This window comes from Oryza brachyantha, chromosome 4 (assembly GCF_000231095.2).
Source record: "Oryza brachyantha chromosome 4, ObraRS2, whole genome shotgun sequence".
In the NCBI taxonomy this organism is placed as follows: Eukaryota; Viridiplantae; Streptophyta; class Magnoliopsida; order Poales; family Poaceae; genus Oryza; species Oryza brachyantha.
This window is the reverse complement of record NC_023166.2, coordinates 21,138,536-21,157,319: the sequence shown is the minus strand read 5'-3', so window position 1 is coordinate 21,157,319 and position 18,784 is coordinate 21,138,536. Positions and strand designations below refer to the sequence as shown.

General features: G+C 37.8%; 2 protein-coding genes and 1 long non-coding RNA gene across 4 annotated transcripts; 2 read left to right on the top strand and 1 right to left on the bottom strand.

Moving 5' to 3' along the window:
- Positions 1 to 378: 378 nt before the first annotated feature.
- LOC102707868 (general transcription and DNA repair factor IIH subunit TFB2) lies at positions 379 to 6,057 on the bottom strand. Of its 2 annotated transcripts, none has more exons than XM_006653822.3 (15): positions 5,597 to 6,057; positions 5,355 to 5,522; positions 4,668 to 4,736; positions 3,832 to 3,925; positions 3,567 to 3,667; positions 3,050 to 3,095; positions 2,902 to 2,961; positions 2,737 to 2,805; positions 2,229 to 2,312; positions 2,074 to 2,157; positions 1,841 to 1,926; positions 1,180 to 1,270; positions 1,023 to 1,103; positions 865 to 939; positions 379 to 732 (listed from the first exon to the last, which is right to left on the bottom strand). In XM_006653822.3, exons 1-15 carry the CDS (start codon positions 5,707 to 5,709, stop codon positions 598 to 600), a joined length of 1,356 nt encoding a protein of 451 aa, XP_006653885.1. In that variant the 5' UTR covers positions 5,710 to 6,057; the 3' UTR covers positions 379 to 597. The 2 variants fall into 2 exon arrangements, with proteins under 2 accessions (XP_006653885.1, XP_040379711.1); XM_040523777.1 differs by having other exon boundaries at positions 380 to 732; positions 5,701 to 6,053.
- Positions 6,058 to 7,689: 1,632 nt separating this feature from the next.
- On the top strand, positions 7,690 to 10,183 carry LOC107304094. Its single transcript, XR_001550090.2, has 5 exons — positions 7,690 to 7,873; positions 7,963 to 8,081; positions 8,823 to 8,908; positions 9,329 to 9,399; positions 9,766 to 10,183. It is a non-coding gene; the product is annotated as an uncharacterized LOC107304094 (long non-coding RNA).
- A 4,494-nt stretch (positions 10,184 to 14,677) lies between these two features.
- On the top strand, positions 14,678 to 18,578 carry LOC102721638 (tetraspanin-19). Its single transcript, XM_006652972.3, has 6 exons — positions 14,678 to 15,134; positions 16,815 to 16,914; positions 17,374 to 17,454; positions 17,608 to 17,712; positions 17,958 to 18,152; positions 18,255 to 18,578. The coding sequence occupies exons 1-6, from the start codon at positions 14,974 to 14,976 to the stop codon at positions 18,264 to 18,266; spliced, it is 654 nt and encodes a 217-aa protein (XP_006653035.1). The 5' UTR covers positions 14,678 to 14,973; the 3' UTR covers positions 18,267 to 18,578.
- The last annotated feature ends 206 nt before the right edge of the window (positions 18,579 to 18,784 follow it).

The window sequence follows — 18,784 nt, the reverse complement described above, 5'->3', positions numbered from 1 at the left end:
TCAACCTCTATTTTTTTTAATAGACAATGTCATTGATTTTTTTACATATATTCAACCATTTAACCTGTTCAAAAAAAAATTATACAAATACATAAGAATATAAGTTATGGTTAAAGTATTTTTAATAATAAATCAAAGAGGGGAAAACCAAAAAATGTGATTAAAAATCAAATCAGAACAAAACAAAAAATATATAAAATTTTAAAATAAGACAAACGATAAAAAAAATGTGATTAAAAATCATAACGGGGGAAGCAGTAGTAGAGATACGTAAGTGCCCGGATGAACGAAGGGAAGCTGAGAAACAGAAAGAACCTGCTTATTGGGCCAGCTTGTTTTGGGCCTCTACTACTCGCTTATCGCTGGAACACAATGAGGATGGCAATCATCTTATGACGCAATTATATGACTTTTTTGTGATAAAAAAGGACGGTGTCTTTTTTAATGAAATTAGGAGATTTTACAGACCCAGCTGCAGTTTGTGACAATGACAATGCAATGATTGAGAAGTTTTTACAACGCAGCAGACATGAAAACACAACCTAATGAGCAAATAAAATATACATGGGGTGAAGCAATCACGCAACTTTAGTTGATTTATCTTAGCCTCCGGAGGAACTCACGCATTTCAGGATGGAACTCCACTCGTACAATTAATCTCATCTTCTTCGCATCCTCCCACAGCAAGCACCCATGATCTCTTGCATAATCACAGCATTGCTCAAACATATCCTGCATGAGCAACAATTGAATAAATGTTTACATTAAAATGACAAGGAAGATGGAAACGAAAAGCACACAACCATGGTAAGCATGCCAATATTGTCAAAGTACTATATCCAAGCTAAATTAATGCTGGGTTACCTTGCTTGGAAAATCTTCATATAAATGCGATAGTGTCATCTCAACCCTGTTGCGATCGGTTTCCCACAACCTAATCTGCATGCAGGAATTACCAATTCAATTACTTTCGAAAATATAGGGTTGGCCATGGAATGAACCATTGCCTTGTTCAGTTGTACCTGATCAGTTACATTCTCTGGGACTGCAGGTATCTTGTCAGCGACACGAGGATGAGCATTCTGCTGAAGGAATGAAATTATCTGAAAAATAACAACAAAAAATAATTGTGAGTATCTATATATTGTATCCTGCAGAAATTCATACTCCAAGTTATACCTGTTCAGCAGTGATGCCATTTTCAAAAGCACCATAAAGACTTTCTTTTGTAATAGATCCCACAATTAGGTTTGGAAGTTGATACTCCACCCTGCAAAAGTGTCCTTATTGAACACAATGAAGAATGGAGGATGACAGTACACAAATTAAAATCTACAATCGTCCCTGTTACTGTCATTTTAATGAAAACTTAAGTGTCCTGTAAAACCAACATCCATAGATAGCTTAGGTTGATAAATTAATAGGCAATATTGCTTATAACACGCTATTAATGTTTAGTCATCTTCACTGTCTTGTGTTTTCCACTACCTGCGTAGTAATGGATTCCAGTAAAACAGTTGGCATTCCTGAGCCAATTCAGTCAATATGAAAGCATCTACTCAATCAAAATAGAGAACATAGTCAAAAATCAAGATGGTGTATACTCGTATGGTAATTGGCACAGTTACACCAACAATTGAAGAAAATGTGATGAAGGGTATAGAGCCCATGGCTCCATACAGTCGCTTTTTTGCATACGAAATATATGGCAAAGTATTAATAATAAAATAAAAGAAAGTAACTCAAGGATGCAATAGGAGCTGAGGATCAGTAGTTAAAAAAAGGGTAGATAGGTGAGTTAAGTTGTGCCAAACTGCCAATCATCTGGCACCACATGTACCTTGAAAAAAGCCGCAGAATTTCACAATGCAATTTGGAAGTTGAGTACGCATACATCCGGAAGTTTGTCTCCACAACTACAAAACCCTATAGCACCAAAATCATATAATGTAATTATTAACTATAAAGAATTTCATCTTCATTTGATGTTGCTTAGGTGACATGGATTGAGGTTACGAAAAATTTGGGCGTTATGAGTAACTTTAATATCAAGGATATAGAATGTTCTGAAACCTCTTTGCTAGATGATGAATCTGATAAGCTTGCTGAGAGGTTTGTAGCCAGTTTTGTTGGTATGAACCAGCTGTCCTTTCGGCCCTGCCATGGCTTAACTCTTGACATTTGTATTCATCAAGTTGACTAGGAAAAGATTAAATCAAAAGTCTTACCTGCTGAAGTTTGACCAGCCCCAACTCTGCCAGATCCCTAATAGCATTTCTTTGGACATCGGTCAGAGTATTCAAGCTATAAGCCTGAAGCATGAATAAGTTAAACAGCATGTTGAAGCGAATTAACGGCAAACGAAGCAGTCCACAAAACTTGGGCTCAACGACAGATGAATTTTTTTTATTCAACAACATTAACCTATAGCCCAATATGGTGATAGCTTCTTTTTAAGCAGGCATGTTAGGTTGATGTCCCTGTTCTGTTAGATAGATCAGAACCAATATAAGATCTTGAGATGCCCCTTTTCATATCCCACTACAATTTTCTCAATCCTCTCCTAAACTATAATCTGCATAAAATGTGGCCACATTCATATCTTATATCAATATAACCTTCTATTATTCAAGCAAATTATATTGTAATGGCCGTAGAAGGAACACCAGAACTGGTCACTTCTTAAAATGTTTCTTGAAAAAGATCACCATGGTCTTTTAAAAGTGGTAAACTTACCTCTCCCAGTGTATGGAAACTAAGCTCCAAGAGAAATGATATCAACTCTGTGGGGTCCACACCACGTTCCTAATCAATAGTAATGAAAAAATCAACACAGGAAATACAACAAAGAAATCAACAATGCAACATCAAAAGCAATCTAGAAAGAGCAAGCACCAATACCTCTGATGATGAAATGTATTCTCTCATGATGTACCAAAGTTGAGCATTTGTCTCCATCAGCTGGTTGAACAGAAAAAAAAAGTGAGAATCAAATATAGAAGTCTACAGTCTGTAAGATAATTGGTTCAGCTGAGAACCGATGACAAACCAGAAATTGGAAGCCATTCTCAGTTAATCTTGGAGCTTCACCATCTCTGCAGAATATATTAAATCAAGAACTCTATCATTGGAGTTGTTGAATATGCAGTGAGGAAACCATATACAACAAAGCTAGAGAATATATAGCAGAAAGTGGGAAAGCTATATTAGCTTTTAATATTCAGAAATGTGATGCAAAACTATCTAAAGAAAGAAGGCAATCTGCTAAAATAGATGGATTGCTAGGATTACTAGGAAACCAAGCAGCCCCATTTTACATCCAGATAAACCGAACACAGCTACACCAAACCAGTTAAGCAATGGCCATTTGTTAGATATAGTAGTTGCTAATTCTTCTTAGTGTATATCCATGTAGCTAAAGCCACTGGATTTATTATCTAATGTCCTAACAAAATAAAGAGTTATAGCAATCTGTCTATTCTTTTTTGTTGTCATGAAATTTGATTGTCAGTAACTCAGTATTTCATGCATTACTCACTGCCAAAAGCAAGGGAGGAAACAATAACCTTGAACTCAGAAGACCTCGTTGGAAAGTTCTCATCATGGATGAGCTGAAACTTGTCCCTCTCTCAACTTGAGATGAGTTGATCAATTGCAGCAAGAAGCACTGTTTTCCCATAGAGAAAATAATGAGTGTGAGCCTTTACTAGGGAAGTGAACACTGGTAGTGTCCATACAGTACGATCCGATGAGCAAAAAAGGATAGAAAATGATATGAAGTAGAAATATACATGGAAACATAGTTTTGAGTTAAGCTTTTGTCATTCTGACCTCCCACTGCTCAAGAGCATAGGCCTCTAATTCTGCCAATGTAGGCAATCTTGCAGTGACGCTCGATGGTATTGGTTCCCTTGGTAAACTGCCACTGCAGAAAAATAAAACTGCAATGTCATCAACTAGTTGAAATGCCCAGCATGCAGAATCGCAGAACAAAATACATGGCAATAAAGCTTTAACAACATTATTAGCTCAGGCTACCAGCATGGTGGAAAAAAACTGAATGGCACGAACCATGTAACATACAGTAATTTATCTATATACAAAATACTCCATCCATCCAAAATAGAACAACTTCTAGCATTCAAAATTTATTCCCAAATATAAAAACTTATCTATCTGCATTCTTTTCTCAACCAATCACAAGCATCCGCCTTTCAATTTCTCCACCTATTTCCTCTTCTCGACCAATCACAATCTTCGTCCATTTAATTATATCTATTTTGTTAATACTCATGTCCAACCCTAAAATTTATATTTTTGGGACGGAGGAAGTAGTCATTGGTAAAGTTGTGAACTATTTCCACCGTATTGCTACCACATTGTAGCCTTTCAATGTATGCAGGAGAAACGTAACTATTTGTTAGAGTACCTCAGTCTCACAATATAAGGGATTCTGGCTATGCATTTGTATAGCCAATATCTTATATTTTGGGAAGGAGGTAGTATAAGTAATTGCTCTAGGATATTAAGAGCTGTACATGACATATAAGGAAACAAAGCACATGCTTATACTATATCGTAACAGTTTCGAGGCAGAAATAGCAATTAGCAAAATATGAGAAAAGTATGGTTTTCAGTAAAAGCAGCTCAACATAACACTAACTTACCCATCAACCAAATACTTTTGCATGTTGCCCTGGAACTTCTGATTCATCTTGTAGCTCACCTCCTTTCTTCTGTAGAAAATTCATATTCTACCATGTATTATTAAATGTATCATTAAAGTAATTCATAAACTGCTATAAGATTCATACTAGCTATGCCTCTGCACATGCAAGAACCATAACATGTGACAAAGTGTACAGAAAATTGATGTTTCAATAGTATAATTAGCTGTATATAATCAATTACCCTAACCAGAGGTGAAGTAAAACTTGTTCACACTCAAGGGCATAGGTATGTCAAGAACTCAAGATGAAATTTGAATTAACATAAACATCATGATGATCATGCCAATATTGATTCACAACTAATGTTTCTGCATATTTCAACTCAAGAGTTCCCTGACCAAATGTTGCATGCCAAATATACTATAGTTTCCTTTACAATAAATAAAAGCAATAGTAGTTGCATCAAAATTTCTGTAAATTAACAGCTATGATGATAGTTCAGGTCCTCCTGTGTGCCAAATACAGCTTATCCTGACACACCGGGAAGGCAAAATTAGCACCAGAAATCTGACTTTTCCTAGTTGAAATTATCGAGTTCATCGGTTGCTGATCAAATACAGGAACAATGAAAGTCTGCTTGCAGTTCAAGCGCCCAGTTTCTGGCACAGAGATGGATAGCCTTACCGATCGCGCACCTCGACAAAGACCCTCAGTTGGAGCAGCCTATCAATGGCAACCTTGTGCTTGGCGGCGTACTCGTCGAGCACCCACTCCTCCATGGCCGCAGCGGCCACCGGCGCCGACACGTACAGCATCTGCAGCGCGTACTTCTTCGCGAGCGGCGGGAGCGACCTGCAGAACAAGTGAAGCACTGACAACGGCAGCACAGAAACGCATCGCAGAGCTAAGGCCGGCGGACTGGGGACCTGAGCACGGCCTCGCAGATGAAGGCCGAGTCGTAGAGCATGTCCAGCTTGGCGGCCGGCAGCGCCGCCACCATGTCCATGAAGTTCCGCGCAACCACCATTACCTGCGGCATCTTCGCAGCGCCTGTAGGGAGCAGCCGGGGTGGGGTTTAGGCGTTTAGCTCCCAGCGCCGATCCGGTACGCCGCCGTGCCACACGTCGAGCGAGTAGGAGCAGGGCGAGGATAGGATGGGGATATCGGTGGATGAGGAGGAGGCAGGAGGCGAAGCGGCGACGAGGAGATGCCGAGGAAACGAAGCCTAGGGCTCGTCAGCGGGAGCGAGCGAGAGGTCCACGGGGAGACGGCGGAGGAGGCTTCGCTGAGAGGAGAAGGGGGATGGTTACTCTAGAGTTGCTCTGTCTAACCGGAGGATGGGGAGAGCTCGCCGGCGGAGTCGACCGGAGGAGAGGAGGGAGGCGGCGCGGCGCGGCGCGGCGCGGCGGCGATGCGTCTCGAGCCGAGCGGCGTGAGTGCGAGTTGGGCTTGATAGGATCCGGATGCTAAGCCCATTGTGCGGCCCACAAACCGTGTTCTTCCTTAGGCCCACGCCGCGCTCTCTCCTCCTCTCTCGCAGGGTGACGATGTGGGCCGTGCTCGATCTGGGCGCACGAGCTTTTTAGCCCAGAGGGCGTTAGAGGTGTTATTTTAGAAATAAACGAAACATATTTATAAGTAGAAAATAATTTATGAATAAAAATTTTATATGTGTGCTCTTAGAGATTTCAAAATCAAGGCTGAAAAATAAACTAAAATGACAATACTTCAATATCAACACTAAATTTAGATTAAAAATTCAAATTTTAATTTATAAATATAGGTAGAAGCGAAAAGAAAGGTAGGGTGATGTTTTTTTACTGGCGGAAAGTACTCGTATCTATTTTATAATGAGATTTCAAAAACAATTATAAAACTAAATTGCACTCGTAATATTGAATTAAGTTTGTAGTAACTCCCAATATAAAATCTCTAAGGCCTGTGGGATCGTTGGGATCTCGGAGCGTCCATGTCTTCGAGTTTTTCAGAAAAGCCCTTGCGCTTTTTGTTATTTACGTATTGATCCCCACTACCCTCCACCGTTCGATTCTGCGTTAGGGGCGTTCTGGCCGTCCACGTGTCCCAGCGTGGCGCCCCTTCCACACCCCTGGAATCGTCGGATAGGGAATGAACGGCGCAGATTTCATGACCCCACATCAAACCCTAGCCACCTTTCCCTCAGCCTCATGCGAGCGCGAGAGACCTCACCCCTGCCGCTGACGCCGCCGCGCCTCACCCTCCTCCTCCTCCATACAGGACGGTCACCACCACCGCACCTCGCCCTTCCTTCGCGCGCGCACCGGCCGGTCACCACCACCATGTCCTTCTCTTTTTGTCATCCCTATGTCGTCGCTGCTGCTGTATTTCGATGAGGTCGTCACCGCATATGCCAACGAGAAAGCCGAGGCAACTGACGTCAGCCACCTCCACCTTCTTCTCCCCTTTTGTCTCTGTGTCACCACCCCTCCCCTCTCCATCTTCCCCCGTCCATGTGGTGCTAGATTCGGTTGGGGGTGGTTAGATCTGGTGACCTTCGGTCTCCTCGCTGATAGATTTGGTCCATCAGAAGCAATGAGTGCAGGCGCCCACCATCGTCCTCTTATATCCCTCTTCTCACCACTGCCTTCTTTATCCTCTTGCTCTCGCTCTCCTCCCTGCTTAGTGCCAGATCTGGGATATAGGAGAGGTAGGGCGGACTGTTGGTTACGAGGCTAGGGACGGGAAGGGAGGGCGAGTGCGGCAGCTCGGTCAGGATAGCGACAATGACGGACGCGCCTCGGTGACAACGATGGCAAGCCACAGCGACAAGGATGGAGCGTCTCAATGACGACTGCAACAGAGGCTCGGTCGATCGTTATCTTCTTTTTTCCTGATATTTTTGTCTTATTTTTTCTTATGGTGAGGCAATCCACCAACGATTACATTTCTATATTGCTTGCTTCACAGGAGAACTTGCATAGATCGTTATGAACTAACTAATACCTTTTCAATCTTTATGAATCTTTCAGGAACGATGACTGATTATTTTCTAGATTGTTCATGATTCTTAACAATATGAAGAGATGAGTGTCAGTTTTGACTTTGGATGTATGCAACTCATTGCTCATGATCCCTCTACATGTTTGACTACACTTCTACACTGCATTGCAGAATATAACAAACCAATTCACAATTTTCTTATGCTAAAACATGCAGCGGTCTAGGTATATGATAGGCCTCTTCATATTATGTTAGTGATTGAATTTTGTTTAATGCCAATTATTCCAATTATTTTTTGGCTTTCATCTTGCAGCTTGCAGTTTGGTATTCATTTTCTTTTTCTTTCATTAGCTATCCTGATTATGGAATGATCAAGCTTGCTTTTCCATGTGGCCTTAGAAATAATCAACTTCACCGAATGTCAACAAGAAGGTATAGTTGTACTCATACATCTTAGAGCCTCTTCTCTAATCACAGTGTCAGTTTATTCTAAAATTTTTCAATGCTTATGAAATTTCTATGTATGAAGGTTTCTTTTTGGTTCTACGAACCATTCATCGGGACCATGCATATCTTAGTAGTTTTATTCCGCCTAGACTTATATGAATCAATTTCTTTTATAATTGACAAATACTGCAACCATTCAACCAATCCAACATAGACCAGCCTTGTAAATGGCTTTGTTATGTGGTTTGGTTTTCCATTATTAACTCTTAGATTTACTAAGAAACACCCAGTTATATGTTTAAGGACAGTAATGTTTCTAGGATCACTAGAAATTGATATATTATCTTCTTTTACGGTACTTAACGATACAATTATCTTCTATGTTTCAGGGAATAAAATCTTTTTATGGCACAACTATGTTATGCTTTTCATTTCCAGCATCTAAATAAAAATGCATCTGTAATATTTTTATGCAGATGATAAAATAGGTTTTGATAGCAAAAATATGCTTTGCAGTTTTACATTACCCATATGCCACTGGGTAATTCCATACGATGTGTTCTTCGTGCTTGCATTCTTTTGCATCTGCCACTGCCGAGCCAGCCATTTAGCTCTATTGAAATATTCACTCAACAATTTCTTTCCTAAATTTACCATCAGTGATGAGATGAACTTTTGCTCCAATCATTTCTTTTATATATTAACTTCTCCATTGATGCATTACAGGCATGAGCTTACGTGTAGCACAGCATGGAAGCACGCTCCTTGCTCTGCTATGGTCAAGTTTGTACAGTTTGCTTTGTTGTTGTTAGGTTAGTATATTTCGATTATTCTTGATTTTTCTGTAATATATAGTAAGCACGGGGTTAGCTTTTCTTTTTTGCTTCTCTAGATGTCTTACATCCATGATTAACAACCACACACCCTATTCCTGCATACATATGATCAAGCTTCCCTTTGTTCCATCCTTCAACTGTATATAAATTGAACTTACATATTCATCCACAGTTTTGTTAATTCAAATTTTAGAAAGCACAGACAAACTTTTATTTATTTTCCTATTCTTTGTGTACCATTTACCAAGAAGTAATTGATGCTCTTCTTCTCACAGCTAACTCATTTGTTTGGGATGTTGTTTAGGGAAATTTTACAAGCTGAAAGATAAATCTTATACAAAACTATATTGGAGTTGTGTTGTGTGCTAATTATGAATTTATCATCTTGGTTTTCAGAAAGAGGTACATACTACCTGCATCAGGAGCAGGATTTCTCTTGAATGAAACCCGTCATTTTCTTTGCAAAGGTAATGTTGCCAAAATTCAGAAGCACAATTGCATTCTAATGATCTTATACAATTATGCTTTAATGAATGCACGATACAATAATTGTATACATTTTTCTTTGGACAAGGACTCTCATTTTAATGTAGTTGGCTTCATAAACATGTATTCACAATTAGGGTCTTAACATCAAATCTTTTGTGCATTCCTGCATCCTACTAACACCTAAGGTCATTAATACTGTATTTTTTTAAGTTTCTATATTTCTCTGTCAATACTGTTAAGAGCTGAAAATGTTTGTGTGTGATAGAGTTGATAAAAAGTAAGTCCTACAAACAATACGAAAAAAATACATATGCTATAAATTAATTGATATTTTGTTTTTGCAGATCCATCAAAAAGACAATAAAGGCTAACTCATATTGATTTGTCTGCATTCCTACGAGAGAGTTCAACTACATTTTCTACTCTACACTAACTGTATTATCTGGTGTCCCAAGTATCAAATGTCATAGGTGTTGGTACTGCATGTTGGTAACCGAGAATTATCTAAACCTTATTCTGTTCGCCTATGAATTACTTATATGGTACTGTTGAGCGTGTAATTTTGCTTGGAGTTCTTCTGGGTTTCAAGCTAGTCCTATGAAAAAAAGTTTTGCCATCATGTACAAAATTTCTTGATATATTCCTACATGCCGTAGTTTGTGTTGTGGAGCCATTTTTGTGGTTGTCATATGCTACCGCAAAATTGGAAGCACTTTTGTGGAAATGACTGAAACAATTCTGTTTTCATTTATATTTATTTGCTTTGCCTCCAGGTTATATCACTGTTTCAGAATGCGTTGCGATTTCTCAAGCATATATGAAGTTTATCTACAAGTTAATTGCTTTAGTATCGGTTTTAGTATTCTATTGGTGTCTTCTCTTAACACCAGAGAATATACATTTGCATATTTGGCAAAAATCTGGATTGTTTGATCCATCACGATCCAATTCTCTTTCCATGTTATCATTATGTCAGTACACAAAAACAATCAAGTTATGATTTATAATTTTCAATCACATCGTATCAAACTGGTCTTTTTTTCATCAACTGTTCAAATCGTTACTTGGAAAGTGCTGTTAGCCCCAATAAAATCTTCATATATGTTAGTTTATTTAAATCCTTCGGATCTATTTTGGATCAATCATTTATTCGTTCAAACACAGCGTAGCGCGTGACTATTGCTAGTAGCCTCCAATCCAGCAGACATGCATGAATCACGGTTTAATTCAGCACGGTGCAGGCTTGTAACACTCTACCCACAGCTACTACGAACATGTTTAACTACGCATTTCATGATGTTTGACGCCATGCTCGATTGCAAGACTTTCTGCCTATTTTCATTTATTACAAATGGTTATTTTAGGCATGCCATTCAACTCCACAATTAAAAAAATAAAAAAATCAGCTTTAAATTTTATTTTAAAAGCTTAAATTTTATCTTATAAGTATAAAAAAATGAAAATTAGAGGCTGCTAGTTTTCATTTGAAAGAAAAAGGAAACTTGTGAGAAATGAAATCGTGTGACTGGTATATTGGCCCTAACTTGAAGTACACAGCAAAGGCTTTCTAGAAACTTTTCTCAAAAACTATCACATCGAATCTTTGGACAACTAAATAAAGCACTAAATTTATATGAACGTTAAAACTAATTAAAACTAATTATACAGTTATAGAGAAACCCGTGTGACGAATCTTTTTAAGCCTAATTAGTATATGGTTAGTCATTAGTGCTACAGTAATCAATATGTGCTAATGACAGATTAATTAGACTCAAAAAATTTATCTTGCGGTTTTCAAACGGAATCTAAATTATATTTCATACTTCAAATGTGTGAGGAAACTCAACGCAATGTCCGGAGTCTGGACATCACCAATGTCGACGGACTTCTTTCAGTCGCTTTCCGTGTACAAAGTCTGGCGTTAGGAGTTAGGAAATGGTTGTCCATTCGTACAAATTATATTAACTTCTTGACCGCACAAAACCAATGGTGACTGTTCCATGACTTTTTGTCGAGCAGAGCACGCGTGTGCGACTTCAAAACTATCAGGGCCTGATTTTTATGTTCGACCTATTTAAAATTTAAATTTTTAATTGTTTTGAGGTTTTTTCATCGTAACTTATTTTCTAGCATTTGTTTTTGGATTACTAAAAACACGTATATAAATTTTTTATTCATAAATTATTTTTCGTTTATAAATTTGTCATTTCACTTTAAAAAAGATGACCCTGCGAAGCTATATATGTGGTTTTCATTCGCAGAAAGGGAATTCATGTGTGGTTCAAAAAATTGCGCATGATCGTTCTTACTTCCTCCGGGTTTATTCATGTGTGTCTTAATAAATTGTGCATGTCCGTTATTTCTTCCTCTAGTTTCATTAGTCTAACGTGGTTGACTTTCAAAAAAATGTCATAATTTATTTTATTTAATAGTTGCACGAACATATAAAAGTTTAAGTTATACTTGAAGTATATTTAATAATAAAATAAATATCGATCAAGCGTGTTTCTAATAAGAAGATCAAATATTAAAAACCTTCTTACGTTTTGCTAAGTACTCACTCAGTCCAAAAACAAACTTTATTTTAGTATTTATGTCTAGTATTTGACCATTCATCTTATTTAAAAAAATATTTAAAAATCAAAAAATAGTCACGTGTAAAATATGATTCATGTTTTATCATCTAATAGCAATAATAATATTAAGCCTAAAAGTTAAATAAGACAAAAAATCAAACATAAGAAAATAAACTTATATTGGTGAGTACCAACCAGTGAAAAGACAATATATCATTATCCGGCGGACTTGAAAATAGAAATGGTCAGATCAAAAGTCAATAGGAAAATGAAATTGATAGGAGTACTTTCCGCCTGTCACGCAATTAATAGTGGTAGCACGCCCTGCGAATTTATCCGCCAGTAATAAAAATCTAGGCATCTTAGTATTCACATTTCGCTACATATACGTCATTTTGTTTTTTTCTAAGATACGTAAATGCACTTTATTGTTTTTCTATCGTCTACTTTGGAATTGAAAGATTTTACATGAATATTATGTGAACTGGAATATTTCCTATAAAAACGAGCAAAATTCCTACGATCCAGAGGAGCCAAAAAAAAACTCATTTCCTGAGAAAAATAATCTTTTGTTTTCCTTCTTGTGATTTAGAAGATCAATCGGATGATTCCCAGTAAGAGCTTTTCTAACATAATTTCATAAATTAATACTCCGTACGTATTTATGTTTTTGTTAGGGCCACCAACATTATGGCTTTGCATACAAGATAGCGCGTAATGAAAGGTACGTGGCCACACAAGCCATTTAACATACAGTACGTACCATCTGCAAAGTCACAAATTAGGGTTTGTAAATTTTTTTGTAAAACAACCACATCGAATATACTATTCGAACACACATTTAAAGTACTAAACATGTATTTGAAGTACTAAATATAGTTTAATTACAAAATAAATTACAGATTCCACCAAGAAAATACGAGACGAATCTTTTGGACCTAATTAATCTGTCATAAGCATATGTAGTTTATTGTAGCACTTATGGCTAATCACGTACTAATTAGGCTCAAAAGATTAGTCTCACGATTTTTCCCATAACTATATAATTGGTTTTAATGTTTACGTATATTTAATACTTTATTTATATGTCTAAAAATTCGATAGAATGTTTTTGGAAAAAAAAAATTTGGAACTAAACAGGTCCTTACTTAACTATACGGATATACCACGATTAAAACCTATGCTCATTAGTCGCATGGACATGACTCTGAAAGCAGATCATCCTACGTAACAAAGGTCCCGTTTAGTTCCCAAAAATTTTCACCCAAAAACATCACATCAAATCTTTAAACACTTAAATAGAGTATTAAACATGGATAAATTGAAAAACTTATTGTACAGTTATGTGAGAAATCGTGAGACGAATCGTTTGAGTCTAATTAGTACATGATTAGCCATAAGTGCTACAGTAACCCACACGTGCTAATGACGGATTAATTAGGCTCAAAAGATACGTCTTGTGGTTTCCATGCCAACCGTAAAACTCGTTTTTTTCATTCTTGTCCGAAAACTCCTTCTGACATCCGGTCAAACGTCTGATGTGACATGCAAAAATTTTCATTTCACCACTAAACACCCCCTGAGAGGAACTCGTTCAGCATGACTCTACATTGTACAATGATTTTCTATTTTGTCCAAAATGAAGTCATTTATAATTTATTTAGCATATATTAAGAAGATGTGTAATGATTTTTTAGTTATTCGGTGGCTACCTTTTAGATTAATTATATTTCCTCTATAAGTATACGATTAACTATAAATTATTGTAATGATTAGAAATATAAAAGACCATTATATATATAATAAGATAATAGGAATACTTATATTTTATAACGGACATACTACGTGCGTAGGAGTAGTAATTTCTTAGCCAATTCGTTCTCTAATCTCCACGTATCATTGCCCATCATTACGTATCATCATACCACATCATCCGACGTCAACATTGTGATGTAATAACTCCGTTTCATATTATAAGATTTTCTAGCATATCCTAGATATCAATAAATCTAAACATATATATAAACAATATACATTGATTAATAGATGAATCTAAGTATAGTAAAACATCTTACATTAGGAAACGGAGGGAGTAATAATTAGTACTAATTCAAATCAAACTGTGAGATATTTATATTGTCTAGTACCTCTCCAAAGCTAGGGAGAGCGTGACGGCAAAGCCGTATGCCCGTGCTGCCCCAAGTATATACGGTACAAACACAATACAGTATAAGCAACCATTTAATGATCTTTCAGAAAAAACAAAAAGCCGTATTGCCACAACTATATACGGTACAAAACTACAAATACCAATATATGGAGTAGAAGCAATCATTTACTTTCTCTGTCCCAAAGTAATTTATCTTTCAATTTTTAGATATAATATTTACTCTCGTCTTATTTAAAAAATTACGATTAATATTTTTATTATTATTAAATAATAAAATATAGATAACACTTTACGGGTGACTAATTTTTTAAAGTTATAATTTTTTCAAATAATACATATGTTAAACGTTTGGCAGAGAAATTAAAAAATAAACTCTATTGGTAACGGAGATGGAAAATCTTTTATTAAAAAACAAAACAAATAATAAATAAAAGAAGCAGGAGGCAGCAATTAAGCCATATCACATCTCGTGTCGCAACAATCCACTCCAAAATTTCTCAGTGGAAAAATCGCCTCATGTCTTTTCCCTCCACACCTCCACACGTCGCCCATCTCCTCCTCTCCTCTTCTCTTCCGCCCACCTCCATCCACCTCGCTTTGCTTCTCCCTCCTCGCCTCCCTCCCCTTCCCCAATATTCCACGCCACCGCCGTCAACCTCCACCCGCCCCCGCCACAGCCCCGCGCCCCCATTCTTTCTCTGGCTCCCACGCGACCGAGAGGCTGCGTTCACCGAATACACCCAACACCGGCGAGTCACCGGACCGGAGAAGGGAAGGCGTTGCGTTTGGGGCGCGACCGCGCGGGCATGGCGGGGAGGGTGGTGCGGAGCTGCGTGCAGACGGCGCTCAAGACGGTGAACTCCGTGCTGGGGCTGGCCGGGATGGCCGTCATCCTCTACGCGCTCTGGATGCTCCGCGCCTGGTTCAGGGAGGTCGCCGAGCTCCACCACCACCACCCGGTCCCATGGTATGCTATCCGCTATCTCCTCCCCCCACTGAGCCATGGAGATCCCGTATGCTGCTGTCTCGCCTTCTCAGTCTTTGCGTAGTTTCGCTGCAAGTTATTGCCAGATCGATTCTGCAGCTTCCCCTTTTCGGTGTCTTGATCTGGGCGTTGCTAGATGTTCCCTGCTTTGCTTCGGCAATATGCTTCTAGCAAATTCCAACAGAATTTGTCAAAGCAAAAATGCATATAATGTATGTACTGTTTTGTCGGAGAAAATGGTTTCTTTAGATGTAACAGTTCGTCTGAGGGTTCCGTGCAAGAACGAGAGATTTGGAAATTGCGTGTTGGCCGAATCCACCCTCACCGAAGGAAAAGCAAGCACCTCTCTTTTTTTTGTATGGTGGTTAAAAGTTTACTCTTTTCTCTATGGAATGGAAAAAAAGTTTACCTTTTTCTGATGGGTGATGGACAATAGCTTGGCTCAGCATATCACCATTGCAGCAAATTTGAGCACAGTGATGCAGAAGAAAAGTAGTGGACGCTAGAAATCAGAGAATTTCTGATCGACTATGTAGTATTGTTTCTGGAATCATACCCCCAAAATTTAGGTGGCGGCTGCAATGTAGCTAGGGCCATATTGGAAGATGACGCAATGGATGGCCCAACAAAAAGGGACATGCGACAGTTGATTGGATCTGGTGGGACTAGAGCACTTGTCCAAGGAGATAAGTGAATATTTTTTTAGGTTATGCCATCGCTTTCCTGGTGTCTGCTTGGCTGAGCTTCAGATTAGATTTTAGACTTTAGGGTTTGATTTTAGTAGTTTTCTTAGTTACTTTCTTGTCAGGCTCTGTTTCATGGTTGCTAAAAACGAAAATTGATAAACCTGTCTAAAACTATGATTTGGAAATCAATCTTTAGGATTCAAAAATGTCTTTAGATTATAATCCGATGCAGAAACAAGCAGTGCTGATAGTAGTATTAATTAATTTGGGCTGTTATTCATACCTTCGGCCCCATGTTTTCGCTTCTGCTTATGCTTATAAGTCAAAATTTAAATTTTCAACCTTAAATTTGGAGTAGATTTTGGAGTCTTTTCATCATATTATTTTCCAGCTTTGGCTTTTAGATCATTAAGAATACATATATAAAAGTTTTATTTATAAATTATTTTTTATTTGCAAATATATCGTTTGTTTTTTTCAAAAACTCAAACAATCACTCCCCATTGCAGTTATGATGTCAAAGGCAATACCTATATATCTATTATATATCATAAAGATAGCTCGAAAAGAAGCCGCCATTGCTCTGAAGGCCAGAAATTCTCATATTAATTGAAGAAAAGTAAAAAGATTTGAAACATTAGATTGTGGTGGGTCCAGATTATGATGATGTAGATTGATTGACATAGTTGTATAAAAAATACAATTGCATTTATAGAGACATAAGACAGAAGTTGTATATGAAATCCAATTTTGGCTTAAAATCTGTTGTGTAGAAAATATAATTGTATCTATGAAATTAGAATTTTAGAGCTATATATCAAATCAAATTCTACTTTAAATATGTAGCTCTGTGCAAAATTACATAGGATATCCCCTAGTTCACTATGTATTAGATGATTGAAACAAGATTATAAACATTAGGTGTTTAAATTCCTTAAGTGTGTGATATGAACTAATTCTTTTACTCACCGTGCAGGTTTATCTATACTTTTATTGGGCTAGGAGTATTTATGTGCTTGCTAACTTGCTCTGGCCATATTGCAGCTGAAACTGCAAATAGTCACTGCCTCTCTTGTGTATCCTTCAAACTGATTGGGAGCTATTTTGATGCCTGACTTTACAATTTTATGTTTTTAGTTAATAAAGTCAAGTTTCCTTCTTGTTCGTTGACTAGATATGTTCTCTCTAAAAAAATGTCTCTGTTTTTATGCTGGCATGGTAGCTACTACTACCTATTGATTTATCTAAATATCATTTTCTAAAAAAATGATTTATCGAAGTATCTTGGCCACATAGACTTAGAGATGGAAGATAAATTGTTTTGCATAATGTCAGTTTTGTTCCACAAAAAAAATTTTAGTCTAGGAGATCATTTCTGAAATGACAATGCGAACTCATCTTTTTTTCGGTGTGGTAACTCCTGCTCTCCAATGAAGCCTCCAAACAGCAGCTGATGCTTTAATTTCACTAGTGTAACCTTACATGTAACTCAACCTGGTGATCTAAGGATTATTTTTCCTTAACCTGACGTGCAGTACATGATCTTTGTGTTTTTTATTGTTATACTGGAAGGAGCAATCACCATTGACATATTTCTGAATAGCAACTGGGAAGAGGTAAGCAGCACTCCTGCGGTTATTTTCCCTTTTTCTAATACCAAATTTCTGCTTTTAACTACCTCAACTTATAAAATTTTATGCACATATATTCCCTTGTAAAGATATCTTCTATTCAATTTGATGATGGTTCAAAATTTTCTAAACTTTCAGGATTTCCCTGATGACCCATCTGGAAAGTTTGAAGAATTCAAGGATTTTGTTAGATCAAATTCTGAGATGTGTGAATGGATAGGCCTCTCAGTTGTGGCTGCCCAGGTGAGATTTTCAGCACCTTCACTGAGCTAGAACCCAATTCTTTTTTTTTTTTTTTTGCTTCTATAACCTGTAGCCCAAGAATTATGTGTGTACATGAGCATCCTCGTTGAGATCTTCCAGTATGCTTAAAAGTTAAAATTATACCCTCATACTGGCATAATGAGTATTCACTGAAATTCTACATCATACACTTTGGACGGGAGCAACACTAATTACCTCTGCACATACTACACGATTACTTGCAGGTGCTGTCAATCATTCTTGGAATGGTGCTTAGGGCTCTTGGACCTGACCGTGAATGTGACTATGATAGCGACGATGACCCCTCTGTGCCTGCAAGGCTGCCTCTACTAAGAAACCAGTCCCAACATGGTATAAACTACGCTGAACATATCTTACCTCAAAGTAGCGATTCATGGAGCGTGCGGATTTTAGATAAGGTGAGAGATATGCTTTCCAACAAATTGTTTCTTCTGCTCCTTGCTTCATTATCAGTATTCTCAGCATTAGTAAAGGTATTCCATTCCATGGTTTCCTTTCAGGCTAACAAATGAGAATTTTCTGACAATATGACGAACCCTTCGGAAGGAGCAGCAGCATGCTTTGGTCTGAAGGTTTAGCTCAGCATGAGGAAATGATACCTTTTTTTCCCTAGGTAGTATCAAATGGCTTCTTTTGATTGCCTAAAAACATGCACAAGTATTTGAGTAGCATGCAACTGACCCTTACTGCCCCTTTATGTTATGGGAAGAATGTTGTATTACAGTGCTTCAGAAAGAACAGATGATGGCGTGATTCCATCACTGACAAAACACAAAGAGCTGAATCTTTTGCTATCCATCGAGCTGTGGATCTGTGATCCATAATTCCTGCTTGGTCATTTCTGTTGCTGGTTGACATTCCTGCCAATGCCCCGTGATAATATGCTAGCTTGATCCACAAACCCTCTGAAATGTTTTTCTAAAAAAAGAAGGATTTGCATTCAGTACGGCAGTACGGTATGACTGAATTTATTGCCACCGGCTGCTCACCTGCCGCGTTTGGCCCATAAAAATCCAGCACGGTGTAGTGG